The sequence below is a fragment of the Prosopis cineraria genome, unplaced genomic scaffold (genome assembly GCF_029017545.1).
Source record: "Prosopis cineraria cultivar Desert tree isolate PC_DT_omini unplaced genomic scaffold, ASM2901754v1 PC1, whole genome shotgun sequence".
NCBI lineage: Eukaryota > Viridiplantae > Streptophyta > Magnoliopsida > Fabales > Fabaceae > Prosopis > Prosopis cineraria.
The window spans coordinates 40,688,652-40,701,225 of record NW_026555332.1 but is presented as its reverse complement, the minus strand read 5'-3'; the positions used below and the strand labels follow the sequence as shown (position 1 = coordinate 40,701,225).

Genomic DNA, 12,574 nt, shown 5'->3' with positions numbered 1-12,574 from the left:
TTATTTTTCTGTCTTTTTCTCTCTTATTTTTTTAAAATAATTTAATAATTTTAATTTGAAACAAAACAGTTATTATTTAATAACTTATAAAGTAGACTAAATTATGTTTTTAAAAAGAGATTAATATGCAAAACTAGAGGCGTAATGTTCATTCAACTTTCCATGCTGGCCATTGCTATTTGTCCTCCGTTCAATGTTGATCCTATTATTTATTGCTACAATATTTGCACAAAATATATAGAAATAGGGACTTCATGCGAGAAAATCTGTCCAGAGAATTTCATTATTCTCAAACAGTGAGGCGAATTCAAATTCTTTTACACACAAGTTCGAGTTGGATCATAGGGTTCGGTTCACTATGATCAAAGTGCATCATGAGATCAAAGAATTCTTCACTAACAAAATTCTCATATTCCTAACGAAATTTAAATTTATAATTTAATAAATTGAGTTAAATTTTTATTTATTGTATCAATTCCATTTTGTTCCCAAAGTGAAAATAAAAAAAATTAATTTTGTAGGTTTAATTATTGAGCTCCATCTCATTTTTATCATATGTATTAGTAAATATTAATAATTTTCATTGAACAATTACGAGTGCCTAATATTGTAAAAATAGTAAATTATTTTTAGACATAAACAGTCGTCAGATAAGTGGTATTAAGCCATCTTATTCAATATAAACTATATTAATTAAAATATATGTGTGTGTGGAATGAAACAACAAATACGATGTTTCTAAACAAGTTTTAGTGGCATAAAAAAATAATAGCATTAAAGCCACCGGAAGAAGAAGGAGAATGTGCCGTGAAGTGTCCACTGGGATTAGATTTAAGGACGTGATTGTGACCTCACATGGAAAAAGTTTCATGATGATATGGGCCAGCAAATTCTGAAGAATTTATGGAATGTGTCAAACTCAAACCCCATAAATTTGATCATCCTCTCCCGTGTCAAATGCTCTTTCTGATTATACTACTAACCCTCTCACAATCTGGCGACTGGCCTGCATTGTATGGAGTCAGCTGTCGCCTATCAGAACCAGACAACGCGTTTGAAAAAGTCACCATGACAGCAGAAAGTTTTATGGGAGAATTTTAGTTTAAGACATGAGACACTTAATTTTAGGTAAATTTAAAAATATTTTAAAATTTTGATTCAGTCTAAAACAAAAAAGTTACAAGAATTTTGATAAGTAAAAGATTAAAATATCTTTCACTTATTATGTAGAATTATTAATTATTAATTATATTATTTATTAATTTATGAATATGAGTTATAAATTATATAAGCTGACATGTCAATAATTATATAAGACTTAATATCAGTTTTTCAAATAAAACAATAATATTAGTTGTTAAATTGTTAACTTTACTTGTTAATATATTAACATCAGTTGTAAATTAGTAACAGGTCTTGTAATTAATATTTTGTCAGTGATTTATAACTAATGTTAGTAAATTTACAAATAAAGTTAATAATTTAACAACTAATATTACTGATTATCTAAAAAAAAGATAAAACTTATAAGTAATATTGATAAATTAACAAGTGTAGTAAAAAAAATCAAAAATAATGATTCTGTATAACATGTAAAGGGTATTTTGGTTTTTTTATTATTGAATTTTTTTTAATTTTTTTCCTAGATCGAACTGAAATTTTATAATTTTTTAGACCCCTATAAAATTAAATCTCTTCCCTAGTTCGTAGCTAAAAATCTCCCAAGTTTTATTCTCCTAGATGAAGTTAGTTAATTATATGAATATGAATTGTATAAAACTATTGTCCTCTAGAACTAAACTTTTGAATATATTATTAATTAAGATTCAATTTTTATAAGCATTATTTTTAGCCACCTTCCAATAACAAATATAACTTATGTAACCTTTTTTTTTCATTTAAATCACCCATCTTGTATCATGTGGACATCAAACACCTACATATCAATTTCTTTTTTTCTTTTTTTATAAAAATATTTCTATCAATTTTACCATTATTTTAAATAATTGTTCCCAGATATTTAAACTTGTTTACTTGTGATAAAATATAATTTCTCAATCTCATTTCTAAATTAATATTAATAAATAAATATGACACTTCTAAGCAAGTTTCAGTGATGTCAAAAAAATAATAGCATTAAAGTCACCGCAAGAAGAACGCTAGAATGTGCCGTGAAGTGTCCACCGGGGGAGAAAAAAGCACACTTGGCCACTTGGAGTTGGGGATTAGATTTTTGGAAGATGTGCGTTGGTTGAAGAGGTGACTGTGAACTCACATAGAGAAAGTTTCTGAAAAAATTATATACAGGACAAAAGAATTAATTATTATAAAATTTATTAATAATTAAATAATCTGAATAAAGGTCATTGATAACATAAGGAATTGATTTTTTTTAATTCAGTTATTAATAAATTTTATAATAATTTATTTTTTAATGTAAAATTTTAACATAATTCTCCCATAGTTTAATGATGATATGGCCATATAGGGTCCATCAAATTCTAAAGAATTTATGGAATGTGTCAAACTCAAACCCTATAAATTTGATCATCCTCTTCTGTGACAGATGCTCTTTCTGATTATACCGATAACCCTATCACTATCTGGTGACTAGCCTGCATTGCATTACAGACTTATATGGAGTCAACTATCGCCCATCAGAACCAAGCAACACGTTTCAAAAAGTAACCACCACAGCAGCAATTTTTGTTCTTTTGGGTGAAGCTAGCTAATTATACGAATTGTACAAAATTACTGTACTCTATCAATAACCACACTTTTAGATACTTCATCTAATTTTTATGAGTATTCTGTTCAATCTTCTCATATTTTTTTTATAAAATTTAAGACTATTTACCTTACTCTTTTTATTGATATCTTCCATGACCTTATATATATATATATATATATATTCAAACTATTTTAAATGATTTTTTTTACCATTTTCTCTTCACCTATGTTTACTTTTTCTTTTTATATCTTCTATCTACTAAAATCTTATAGGGGGAATGACATTAAAGGATATATTAAATTAAATTTCAATAAACATTAAAAGATTTGAAAATTCAAAAAAAGGATTAAAAAATCTTGATTAGTAAATTGGTTTAAAAATTTGTTACTCTCATTTCATAATTTACAACTATGAAAATACCAATTTTCAAGTTATATTCAATAATTTGTGAAGGAAAATTATTTTCAAGTCATGTTATATTTATCAAGTTTTTTTTTTATAAATTTTTGAATCAAAATCGTAATAGCTATTTTGAGGATTGCAAGTTGCAAATCATGGGACGAGAGTAGTAAACTTTTAAACCAATTTATTAAAAGATGTTTTTATTTTAGATTTCCAAATCTTTTGATCTCAATTTAAATTTAATTCAATGTTTTGATTTCATTTTCCTCATCCTATAATTCCACCTATCCATCTTATTTTGAAGTGAAGTCATTGAAATTTTCTCTCCCTTTTTCTCCATGCCCTTCAAATAAGATATACATTTAATATATTTGTGCATCTCATGTGGGGTGGGCTAAATTCTAATATTTTATTAAATTATTATCCATATGCTCTGGAGTTGTAAGTTGATTTTTCTGATACTACTAATGATAACATGTCTTAAATTAATCATTATTGCCTTGAATTTTTTTTTGGGAAAATTTAATAGAATGACATGTAAATAAGTGATAATTTTTTAGAATTATTAACAACTTATTTTACTTTTTAATAAAATATTATTACAAAATATTCAATTAACAATTAACAATATAACTGGTTAAAGTGTGGCCATGCTGGTATTGTATAAGAAATTTAAAGGAGAATGGAGTGGCAGAGAGGCTTGTCCACTTGTGAGAAAAATTTAGGCCTCGTTTGGTATGATAAAAGAGTTTTTAATGGAATTAAAATTGAAATTAGAATTGAAATATAATTGAATTTTAAAAATATGTTTGGTATGAAGATAGAATCCTGTTATAATTTCAATAAGTATAGGTATTTAAAATAATAAAAGACCATAGTGCCCTTTTCAAAAGTAAAAAAAATTAATCTCCAACTATTCCATTTCTTGTTGCATATTCTTCAATCTCAGATTGTTGCATCTTCTTTGATAGGTCCTTCATTGTCAGCGAGAACGCACAGTGATGGATCCTTTAGTGCCGATGAGAATGCAGGGTGATGGCTCCTTCAATGCGGGTGATTGTCCTTGAACCATGTCGGGTTGCCACCATTAGATTAGAGCAACATCGTCTTTGTTGTTAGTGTTACCACTAGCAATTGCTGTGATGGGAGTTGTCGCACACAACAAGGAAGATGATGCCACCTCACATTGACTATCGAAGATAGGGAGTAGTGGTGGAGGAGTCGCTAGGGCAATAGAAAGGTGACAAGAAGACAAGGGTATGCGACGTCGAGATTAAAGCATTGAAATAGAGGGTATTGAGGTCTGAAGGGATAAATTCCATGAAATTCACCTTCATTCCATAGAATTTGTGAAAGAATCGGATTCCATCATTTTTGCTAGAATTGGATTCCTTGGGAATCACAACTCTAGCCAATCAAACGCATTCGCATCAAGATTTTATTTTCAATTCCATTTCCTTCTTCCTATTTCAATGATACCAAATGAGGCTCTAGAGTTTGAAATTTTCAATTGAGGCTGCGAGAGAGCCATTAAGCATGGCCTTTCCTTCTAGAATTGGATTGAGTCTTTTGGACAACTATTCTATTTAATAATATTAAATAATTTAATGTGTCTTTATTTTACTTAAATGAATTTAATATGGTAGACAAGAAGTAACAATTTAATCCTTCCTATGTTGAGGGAGAATAATCTTTTTGTCATATTTATAAAACTATATCATTGACTTTTTGTCATAAATTTTCTATTTATTTTCTTTAAATGTTAGGAAAAAAATACGTTATTAAAGTATGTATATCTTTTTAATTAAATTAAAGGATATATATTAATAAGTATAAAGTTAATTTTTTTAAATATTTTTAGACAAATTGATGTTAATAAATTTTAATGTTTTTATTGATTTGATAAAAGAAAGTTGTAAGTAATTTATCAACGGGACCCAAAGGAGAAGATTTTATAATAAGTACCTGGCCAACAAATAGGGAGAATTAGAAACCGGGACTAAATAATGAAATTAATTAAAGGATTAATGAGTAAATAGGATCTTAAACTCTTGCTTGAAAATTGTCTTGAACCTTAAACTCTTAAAATATACAAAATAAACTCTAAACTTTTAAATCTATATCAAAATAAACCCTGACTGTTAACTTTTTAATACTGTTACTGTTCATGCAAATACTGTTTAATGTTTATTTCCCTATAAATTTAACCCTGATTGTTATAGTACCTGTGTGGATAATAATGGTGTTAAAAAAGTTAATAGTCAATGTTTATTTTATTATAAATTTAAAATTTTAGAGTTCAGGGTGATTTTTGAGCAATAATTTAAGGTCATATTTGCTCATTGATTCTCAATTAAATAAAGACCTCTAATTTCTGTAATTATTCATAAGCTCTTTGGTCCTTTTATGAAACTGCGAGATTCAAAATTGAGTGCTAAATTTGGGAGTGATATTTTCAGATTTCATTTATGTGACTATTAAATTGTTGAACAAATGAATTATTTTAAAATTGAGTGCTGAATTTGAAAGATACTTTTCAATTTTATTTATGTGACATTTCTTGAAAAAATTCTGGTACAGTAAGTTTTTGAATTAATGGCACATCATGAAATTGAGTGTTAGATTTGGGGGTGACACTTATACTCTGTGTGTGGCTATTAAATTAATGTTCTAAAAATTGCATCAAACTACAAACCATAAAAGTCAGTATAATTTTCCATAATTTAACTCATTAAACTAGTGATAGTATAGATGACATAATTATTAAATAAAAAACAATACTTATATGCATGCATATAAATAAAATATTAATTTAAAATAAAATATTGACGATATCATTCTTGACTTAGAGTTGTTGGGTCATAATATATTCATTTAGTCTTATTTATAAATTACTTTTTACATATTTTATTGGAATAAAAAAACTTTAAACTTTATTAATTTTATCTAAAAATTTAGTACATTCTCAACTTTATCTCGATTAAATATATATATATATATATATATGTTAACAACATATTTTTTCATTCCAATTTTAAATAAAGAATAAAAAAAATTTGTGATGAAAATTTAATAATATAACTTATAAATAAGATAAAAAACCTTTCCTTTATCTTATAAATAGGAGTAGAGGGAGTATTAAGTTTTAATTTTCTCATTTTTACACACACGCATCTTATTCATCGTATTTGTCCTTTTAAAACAGAGGAGTTTTCAATTTTTTTTATGCTTTCATTCATAAAATGTCAATAAATAAATTATGCACTTAAAATTTTACTATAATAACTTAGAAGTAAGTTGACATTAATATTATTAAATTGAATTAATTTTTTATTATTAAAATAAAAGTTTTTTTTTTAAAAAAGAAAAACAGTCCAATTGCTCCAGATTTCGGGTTAATCCTAGTTCTATCAAAACCATCCGGTTCAAATTGATCCAAAATGAGTTAATGAATCAAACTAAATTGCTTTCGTATTCGAGCGGTCGTTCAACCAATTCGCCTGGTCGTTGGGGTCTTAAAACATATTTAAACATTGAAAAGCATTTTGGTCACAAGACGCACGTACATGAGATGAGCCCAAGGTCCCTGTTTATAATTTACGAAAATAGAGTCATTATGAGTAATGTTGTTGTTTGGTCCCCGCCTATGATTCTCCCATGTATGTAAGTTCACTGATGAGGATGAACCCTTGTGTCGTCTCGGAATATCGAGAGCTGTAATATGTTCTTTTTTTTTTTTGGTGAATAAGTTGTAATATATTCTATTAATGTCTCACACGTTCTTTCCTCAAGGATTTTCAAGATTGATAAGACTCAAAGCATTATTATCAGTATATTCTTCATTAATCTCCTTTTTTTTGTGAGCATATTAAGTACAATTGCCAAGATAATTGCCAAATGAACATGAAGATGCATTTCAATCCAAGCAATGAACAAATGAAAGAATAGAACTAACGTTACTTTGTTATGTGTATACTATATAACCTGATCAATAGAATTTTAAAGTGACAATCTTCGAAAAATAATTTGGTTATTCGCCCAGAATAGGTCAGTCAAAACACAGATTTAAAATCAACTTAAAGGATATAGATTTATACATGGTAAAAGCAAATAGTTGTCAAGAGCTTCCACTGTAACCTTCTTGGTGGTTATTCGTCTTTCTCACTTCCATTTCCCGGGTGGTCTGACGGCTCTGGCCTTCACTGCTGGAGCCAGATGGGAATAAGCTGTTGTCACTCGTAGGTGCACTGTATTCACTGCTCCCGCCAAGCTCCTGGGTTCCCAAAGCCATTTTCCTGAATTTTTTCATGTCTTCCTTGTATTGTGCAGTGTCATAATCAGAGCTTCCTCGGAAACTGTAGACAGAGCTGTGTCCAGGTTTAATTCCTTCGTTAAGATCTGATAGAGACATGTCACCTTCCAGAGCACGAACAACCTATGACATTCAAATTGTGGGAGTTGTTAGAAGCATTGTTGCAAAGAGCACACAGTACTCTGAACTCGATTATTTAGTACAGGAGGGCTTAAGTAGCAGCACGATGACAACATTGCACTTGACATAATTTCGCATTGTACACTCACTGGCAAGCCCTATAACTTTAAGGTGCCAAATATAAACCATAACTGGCTTCCTTAGGAGAAACTGCTCTAGGTATCGGTCAATCACAAGTGTGAACCTGGAAACACTGATTTACCTGGCTCACTTTTGGCCTATGACGTGCTGAATGACGGGTGCAGGCTGCTGCACATGCAACCATGCGAGTCATTTCATTGGGGTCATATTCATCTTTGAGCCTTGGATCAACAAGCGAATCAAAATTATGATCTTCCAAAGCACGGATAAGCAAAGGCCTTGCCTGTGATAACAAGAGATGAACATTCAACTCAAAGTTTGCTTCAGAGCGCGTTTCTCTTTCAAGGGAAAAAATTCATTTTGCGAGCATGCAAGTGATCTATACAGAAAGTTGGATCATCAAAATACTGACCCATTCTACCAGACTATCCTCCATGAAAGTATGAGTTGTGTCAACCGGTCGATGTCCAGTAATTAGCTCCAGGAGCATGACCCCAAACGAGAAAACATCTGATTTGTCTGTGAGTTTCCCACTAGAAGCATATTCTGGAGCCAGATACCTTTAGCAGCAATCAATGTGAGATCATGTTAAATATATAAATATACAAAGCAAAACAATATAGTGGCTTTGACAACTATTTAATTATTATACCAGTTAATCGTAGGCAAAAAATCTATAGTGGAGAAGCAAAGCGTCAAGCAGCTTCAACAAAGGACTACATTTACAACAGTTTTTCAGGGTAAGGTGAACAATGGAACAAGGAGAGCTTGGTCTATACTCTTTTGGTCTTCTTTATAAGTCATTTTTACCAACCTTATCAATACCAATAAAAAAAAGTATAAAGAATAAAAATGTTTAGAATTTCAAATATCCTGCATAACAACTTCAAAGAGTGATGTTATATTACTTTTTTTTTCTTGTGAAGAATAATTTTAGAAATACCTTTCGAATATTATCTAAAAAATTACACCATGACTTATAAATAAAACTAAATAGACCTTTTAAAACGTGACTTATAACTAAGATCGGACAAGTATATTGGATTGTGAAGCATTATGAATATGATACGTTAAAATATAAAAAATACATGAATAAATTCTTAATTTCATTCAAAATTTGTTGAACATTTGAAAGGAAGTTGCGCTCACCCAAAAGTCCCCATCACTCGAGTGGAAACATGAGTATTGACATCAGAAGAAAACTTTGCTAGTCCAAAATCAGCAACCTGACATCAGATCATAAGAAATCTCATATAAATTTGAGTTTAAATTCAAAAATTAAAAAGATGTGATTTGGTAAAACAAGAGACTTCAACTTCCTGTTGCTGCTAAACAACTACATCTGATTTTTCATGGCATTGAAAACAGAGCAACCACTTCTGCCCTAAACGACAATTTATAGAACACTAAAGCATGCCGTAGACGACATTTTTCATTGAGGTAATATATATCCATGTTTTTTTTTTAAAAAAAAGTGAGCAGTAAAAGATAATGTTGTTGCACTCACATCAGTATTACCGATGAGAAATGGCAAAACAACACAAGAAATTATTTACCTTCGCTTCAAACTTGAAATCCAGAAGTATATTAGCAGCTTTGATATCTCGATGGATGATCTTTGGATGACCTGGACGTAAAGACAGTTACGATAAGCATTTAAGATCAGGTAATTTAGTCACACCTTATCAAAAACGCCCAGATTCATAGCACATACAATCCTCATGGAGATACGCCAGTCCTTTTGCTGATCCCAAGGCAATTTTCAGTCTCGTGGGCCAATCCATAGTAGGTCGCCCTTTTCCTGCAGCAGATATATCTATCAGATTCTTGCAACCAACGCCAGACATTTAGTCAAGCCAAATAATAACTACGTAAATGGAACCGCAATCACGAAAGGCAGCTAATAGAACTTGCCATGTAAGTGAAGTTCCAACGTATTGTTTGGAACAAATTCATAAACAAGCAATCTCTGCTGTCCAGTGATGCAGTATCCAACCAGAGAAACAAGATGCCTGTGATGAACTCGGCTGATGATCTCAACTTCTGCTTGAAATTCTCGTTCTCCCTGCCCACTTCCTGCCTTTAGCTGCTTGATTGCCACCTCCTTCCCGTTCGGCAGGATTCCTTTGTGTACATATCCAAATCCACCTTGTCCAAGGAGGTTGGCATCAGAGAATCCATCTGTTGCCCGTATCAACTCTTCGTATGTAAATGTGCTCTTTGAGAAACCCAATGCAATACCAGGCGAAGGGGGCGGGAATGGATTTTCGCCACCTGAATAATTGGAACCAGACCCACTACTGCTGCTCAGGAATGGTGGCGGCGGAGAAGGTTTAGGGGCATAAGCTGGTAATTGGGGTGGTCGTGATGCACCTGGGGGCGGGGGCGGGGGCTTTTGCATCACGGAGACAACATTATCTGAAGGAGGGGGAGCATTATGTTGCCACTGATGGGGTGGGCCACCATATTGGTCACCTGGTAATCGTGAAGAATTTAACATCAAATGAATATTGATTACTAGTCCAATGTCAATTTCTCATAGCATCATCATCACACATTGTCCACCAAGACTGCTCTCCCTTAAAAGAAAGAAAGAAAGAAAGAGCCCTTTCTGTATGGTAAGAATAATTTATCTTCCCAAATTAAAATAGCAGTTAAGCCTAATCCAATATGCCTTGTAAAACATGAGCGTAGCGATTAAGAGCTGTTCTGGAAAATCATGGATCCACTTGTAGTTCCATAATCAAAAGAAGGTCGCATGCAGGAATATCATAGTTCAAGTCAGAGAATTTTAATACATCAACATGCAAATTCTTATGAGGAACAAAAGATATGTTCTATCAAAATGACTTGTGATCAGATCGACAGAGGATCACAAAAAAGATAGGTGTGGGAAAAAAAGTGGGGGGGAGCATGGCCACAAGGAACAAACACTGTTCGGTAAATCTATTTTCAAAATGAATAACGTCAATAATGAATTCCAAACAAAAACGGGGTCATTCTCGTCAAAACGTGAGGTACAACATGTTAAACTTCACTCAAATTCAATCTCTCACCTTTTGGTCCCCGCGGTGGCGGATAGTATCCCGCATTACTTGTTCTCTTCTTCTTCCTCAAACAACATACGCATACAAAGCTTAAAATTAGAAGAATCGCTACAGCACCAAGGGCGATTCCAACAACAACACCAGTGGATATAGTCGACGATGAAGAAGGGGATGAAGGCGGAGGCGGCGGGCTTCCAGCCGGAGTTGAAGGCGTGCCTGAACTGGAAGGAGGAGGAGGGGAGGTCCGAGTCACGGGAGGCGGTGGAGAATTGGTACTAGAAGGAGGCGGCGGTGGCGGCGAAGGAGACGGAGGGCTGGGAGTGGGCGTGGCTGAAGGCGGAGGCGAAGGACTAGCAGGAGGTGGTGCAGTAGAGTTGGCAGGAGGTGGAGGAGTAGAGGTACTGTTATTGGACGGAGGAGGAGGAGGAGGAGTTGTGTTATTTGCCGGCGGCGATGTGGGGGCAGGAGCAGCTCCGGGAGACGGGGACGCCGACATAGTAGCGAAAGAATATAGGAGTGAATCAAAGAAGGCGTCTCAAAAACGCAAAACAGAAAGGCAATTGCAGTGCTGAAGATGGTGGCAGAATCTGTGTGTGATTATGTGAGAAAAGTGAAGGACGCAGAGAGACGCAAGATAAGGAAGTGGTTTAATGGGATGGAAATGGAATGGAATTGAATTGAACCAGTACCAGAAGAAAGAGAGAGCGTTTCGTTCAGAAATCAGGAGCAGCTTCATGCGTTCACAGCTCACACCTTTGATTTGAAGCTTCCATTTTAATTTATTTTTATTTTAAATAAATAAATAAATTCAACCAACCAAGTCCAACTACAACAAAAGTGACGGTGGGGACCTCCAAGCTTGTTGCTCTCTTTTGTTGCCCCGAGAATATGTGATATAAACTGGATGTTGTCTAATTATTATTTATGTTTTTTGTTCAATAGGAGTGTGACAAATTATTATAATATGAATTGGCCCACTAGCCAGGGAATAAAAAAACTTATGCCTAAAAACTATAGATCAAATTGTTAAAAATTTAAAAATATGACAAGTTTATATTAATATATAAAAAAAATTATTATTGATATGTAAAAAGTTTATTATTAAAAATTTAAAAATTTATTGTGAATTTATTATTGATATATAATAATATATCATTAACGGATATAATAAATCGATCATAATATAAAATATAATAAATATTAAATTATTTAGTGTGTTTGTTTCAATAACATGATTATATCTACAAAAACTTTTAAATTATATGATGAAAAACAAGGACATTTTAATATTAATATTTTTCTGTTATTTCTGCCCGATATTTGGTCATAATTCCTTGTGCCATGTTTTTTGATGGGGTTGTTCTGATTCGTGTGCCATTGAGGAATGAGGAAATTATTCGCACCAAACTTTTGTTTTTCAAACCTTGCTTTGAGTATAATGTTCATTCAACTTTCCATGCTGGCCGTTGCTATTTTTGTCCCCCGTTCAATATTGATCCCATTATTTATTGCTACAATATTTGCACAAATATATATATATATATATATATAGAACCAGCGACTTCATGCGAGAAAATATCTGTCCAGAGAATTTCATTGTTGTCAAATTCTTATTTATTGTATCAATTTCATTTTGTTCCCAAAGTAAATTATACTCAGTATTTATAAGCATCTAATAGATTTTGTAAATAAAAAAATATTTTTGTAGGTTTAATTATTGAGCTCCATCTTATTTTTATCATATGTACTAGTAAATATTAATAATTTTCATGGAACAATTGCGAGTGCCTAATATAGTAAAAATAGTAAATTATTTTTAGG

At 31.9% G+C, this 12,574-nt stretch overlaps 1 protein-coding gene across 1 annotated transcript; it reads right to left on the bottom strand.

Annotated features, from left to right (window-relative positions):
• Positions 1-7,075: 7,075 nt before the first annotated feature.
• On the bottom strand, positions 7,076-11,560 carry LOC129322088 (proline-rich receptor-like protein kinase PERK1). Its single transcript, XM_054968135.1, has 8 exons — positions 10,763-11,560; positions 9,621-10,181; positions 9,421-9,507; positions 9,263-9,333; positions 8,856-8,932; positions 8,119-8,266; positions 7,828-7,989; positions 7,076-7,568 (listed from the first exon to the last, which is right to left on the bottom strand). The coding sequence occupies exons 1-8, from the start codon at positions 11,247-11,249 to the stop codon at positions 7,251-7,253; spliced, it is 1,911 nt and encodes a 636-aa protein (XP_054824110.1). The 5' UTR covers positions 11,250-11,560; the 3' UTR covers positions 7,076-7,250.
• Between the last annotated feature and the right edge of the window lie 1,014 nt (positions 11,561-12,574).